The following is a 3,647-nucleotide window of genomic DNA, read 5'->3' on the forward strand; positions in this document are numbered from 1 at the left end:
GAGTTGGTTGCAGAACATGAGAGTGTAGACACACTATTTAGTGGCTTGTTCATTATACCAGTGGAAAGTACATTTTCAGTGTACCCAAGACTGCTACAGAGATATCAGAATGTTTTCTCAAGATCTCTGTGAAATGGTTTTGCTGTGTGAAATGTTGACGAGCACAGAACTATTTCCCTTTTTACAACATTAATGAAAATTACACAGGCCAATTTAGTTCTTGTAAAGTATCAAAAAGTAGGTACTCTGGTATTTATGAGACATGCCTAAATCAAACTGTTCATTAATTAAGAGTAGTTTTGTTCTCATCACAGTTTAATTCGCGTCAGTAAGTTGTTATCTCGATGAGGTTTTGGTTATGCTGCTGTCTGTTGTACTGCACACCTGCCAAACTGCAGGACTGGTTTGACCAAACCAATGACAAATTGTAACAAACTGCTTTCATTTTTTTTTTCCTTTAGTATTCAAATTACTTTTTCTTCAAAGCCAAAAACCGCCTGTGACTTGCAAGGCACGCTCCTTCATGTTTAAATGGTAAGTGTTCAAATACCTTCACTACCATTTCCCCTCAATACATAGTGCTTCAGAGAGAGACAGAGTTCTAGATAACTTTTTAATATGTGAAAGTGATCTTCATTCACATAAATACAAAGGGATGAAAAATGCAAATAATTCACAGACCTTGTTTCTCCAGGATGCAGAACAAGCAAATCACTACAATTCTATTTATAATTAGTGTTCTAGAATGATAAATAGTAAAGAGAAATTCAGCCAAACTTAGTTTGGTAGGATTTTCAATACCCTTGAAGGGAGATCAGTCTATTCAGTAAGAAAGTACTAAATATACGTGCCCCAGCAGAGCTGTAGAGCACTTTGGTGGAGAAGAAAAAAAAATAAATGAATGTAGCAAGGTGGGATTTATCAAACAGGAATATAGCACTTGCATGTAATAAAGCAAATATTTACATTAAGCACAATACAGCAATTTATTTAGATGCTTAAATGAAGAATACAAAGGGAAATAAAGATCACAAAATTATACATACTACAACAGTGTGTCATATATTAGATGGTATAAATGAATACAACACCTTGTTGGTGTTAACTAAAGATAAAACTAAATATCCAAAACACAGCACTTTTGTTTCAGTGTGCTGCTTCAACACAATACACTTTTATACAGATCTAAAAGGTGTCAAAATTAGTAGCTGCAAACTTGTTTCTTGCATGTGATTTTTCTTTTTTAGCTTAAAAGATTTCAGAAAATGGCTCTGAAATACGTTTGTCATCAGTTGTAATGTCAAGGATATTCAGAACAAGAAAATTCTATAATACAATAGAGTCCAGATATATTTTTTTTTACGTTGCTGGCCTCTGGTTTGAGATTGTACAAGGTTATGTGCAAAAACTAAGTTTGTCAAAATTCATACTATAGCAGTTTCAAGCTTTTGCTAGGTAAACTAGATACAGCATTTATTACACAGCAGGGCAACACTAAAAAAGAGAAACAAATCTATGATGAGTACACAAGAACAATTTCATAAGCTTCACTTGAATAGGTCTAAAAGACTGTACAAATATACATTTCAACTATTCAGAATGATACATGAAAAAAATCAATTTCCCCATAGTCTACTATACACGTTGAACTGGTAGCTTGTATGGTTGGCCCTACACTACCATGTGAAAAAGGATAATGTTTAAAAAGACATACAACTGAACATGTACAAGACTGAAATAAATGTTGAAAATGCAGATCAAATAAACCTCTGCTTTTCTCCGTGTGCATTCTGGAGCCACCAGCTTATCCGTTTTCACATTGAGTTACTGTGCTCATCCCAGCAGGTGATCTCAGGCAAGATCAGCCAACGGCATCCTTAAATAACCGCTGGAACAACAGCGGCCACAACCACCACACACCGTGACCTAGCACTCGAAAGGCAGTACCAGTTAGAACTGAAGCTGAGCAGTCACACTGACATGAAAGTGTTTATAGACAGTTGTAGATTGAATCATGTTACTGACACTTCTGGATCGAGCAGCTTATGCTTGCTGGCTACTCAGCTCCACGCCAGTTAAGCTGCTATGCATTGGTTCTGCTACTCTGTCAGTCACACTGTCAAACTGATCTCCATCCTCACTGTCAATTGTGCTATTCTGCCATTCCATCTGCTGGTTTGACAAGCTCTCCTCAATCTCTGATGCATTTTTCCACTGTGACTGGTCCTTAGACCAAAACTCTTCTACTTTTCCATAGGAACGATTCTTCCACTTTGACTGTTCTTCATCACTTTCAGATCCGCCTCCTTTCGTCTCAACAGTCGGTTTACTGCTACCAGCATCTTCACTTTGGGAGGATTCATCTGTCCACGCTTCTGGTTTTACTTCCAATGTATTATCTTCAAAATCGGAGACCTGCTGCGAACCAGGCCCGCTTTCAGACTGTGAAGCTCCATCCTTCCATTCTACAGTATCATCTTGATCATCCTGTTCACCTTCGCTATCTGAAACATCACCTACCAGTTTTGTTGGTTCTTCAGCAGAAATAATCTCTTCGTATTTAGAGCTTTCCTCTTGTTTTTGATCGGACTTCTCTGGAGGCTGTAATGTATTTTCTTCAATGATTTCCTTGGATATGCTGTCCTCTGGGTTCTCCACTATGCTATCAGAAGAAGTTTTCCCACCAGTATCAGAAATTCGCTGACCAAATGGACTACCGCTTTCATTGTATTCCTCTTCTATGTTTTCATAGCTGTCTGAGGAACTTTCATTGTCTTTTTCTAAGTTTAGTTTTTTATCAACAGTCTTACTAACATTGACTCTGGAATTCTTTTCATCATGGTTTTCAAACAGCCATTCAGCATCAAAATCCATTTCATGTTTGACCTTGTTTAACTCTTTCATATTGAAACCAAGCAGCACACCAGGTTTGTATTTTTCACAATCTCTAACACATTTCTTCCTTTTATTACTAAAATGAGATGCAATATCAGATTTCCATAGCCACAAACTGGCAGCCAGCTTTTCAATCTCTCTCCTAGTGGGATATGGTTGTTTATTAAAATACTGTGTAAGAAACGTTTTCCTGGCCTCATAGGAATCATCTTCATGACCCTTGGGGTCCAATGCTAGAACTACAGGTTCTTCAGGCTTCTCCTCAAAGGCGGAGGGGGAATCATCATCATCCATTTTCCTTTTCTTCATTAGTGAGAATTCCATGTGTTCATAAGTACGTTTTACAGGTGCTACAGCTGGAGACTGACTTAGCCGAGATGATGAAGTACCTTTGTCCTGGCCGTTCTGAGTCTTTCCAACACCTCTGCAGTGAACGAGGTGCAGCGTTATAGTTGAGGCAGTCATGTTACTCGTATATACACCAAGGCAATGGATGCATTTGTAGGTTAGCTTTTTCTCAACCGGATGAACTGTCTGAATTACTTGATGCCTCTCCCGTAGATGATGTGCAAGTGCGTCAGAGATGGGTCCTTTTAGGATTGAAAAGCACAGAGGACAGAGAGTTTTCCCCACATCTTTTTTGTAGGGAACTGCTGCTTGTGGAGAACTTTTTACAGGAACATCAGACTTCTCCTGGATTTTCGGCTGTGGTTTTGGAGGAACCGGGGGAGTATTCTGAGCATGGTAAGCTA

General features: G+C 38.5%; 1 protein-coding gene across 1 annotated transcript in view; it reads right to left on the minus strand.

Annotated features, from left to right (window-relative positions):
* Positions 1-961: 961 nt before the first annotated feature.
* The window catches only part of ADNP (activity dependent neuroprotector homeobox), an 18,809-nt gene continuing 16,123 nt past the window's right edge, over positions 962-3,647 (minus strand). Inside the window, 1 exon segment of the mRNA XM_010169762.2 lies at positions 962-3,647. This exon segment is cut by the window's right edge and continues 40 nt beyond it. Within this exon segment, the coding sequence (XP_010168064.2) occupies positions 2,044-3,647 (1,604 nt within the window). The 3' untranslated portion in view covers positions 962-2,043.

Source organism: Antrostomus carolinensis, unplaced genomic scaffold, assembly GCF_000700745.2.
Source record: "Antrostomus carolinensis isolate BGI_N321 unplaced genomic scaffold, ASM70074v2 scaffold3596, whole genome shotgun sequence".
Taxonomy (NCBI): Eukaryota; Metazoa; Chordata; class Aves; order Caprimulgiformes; family Caprimulgidae; genus Antrostomus; species Antrostomus carolinensis.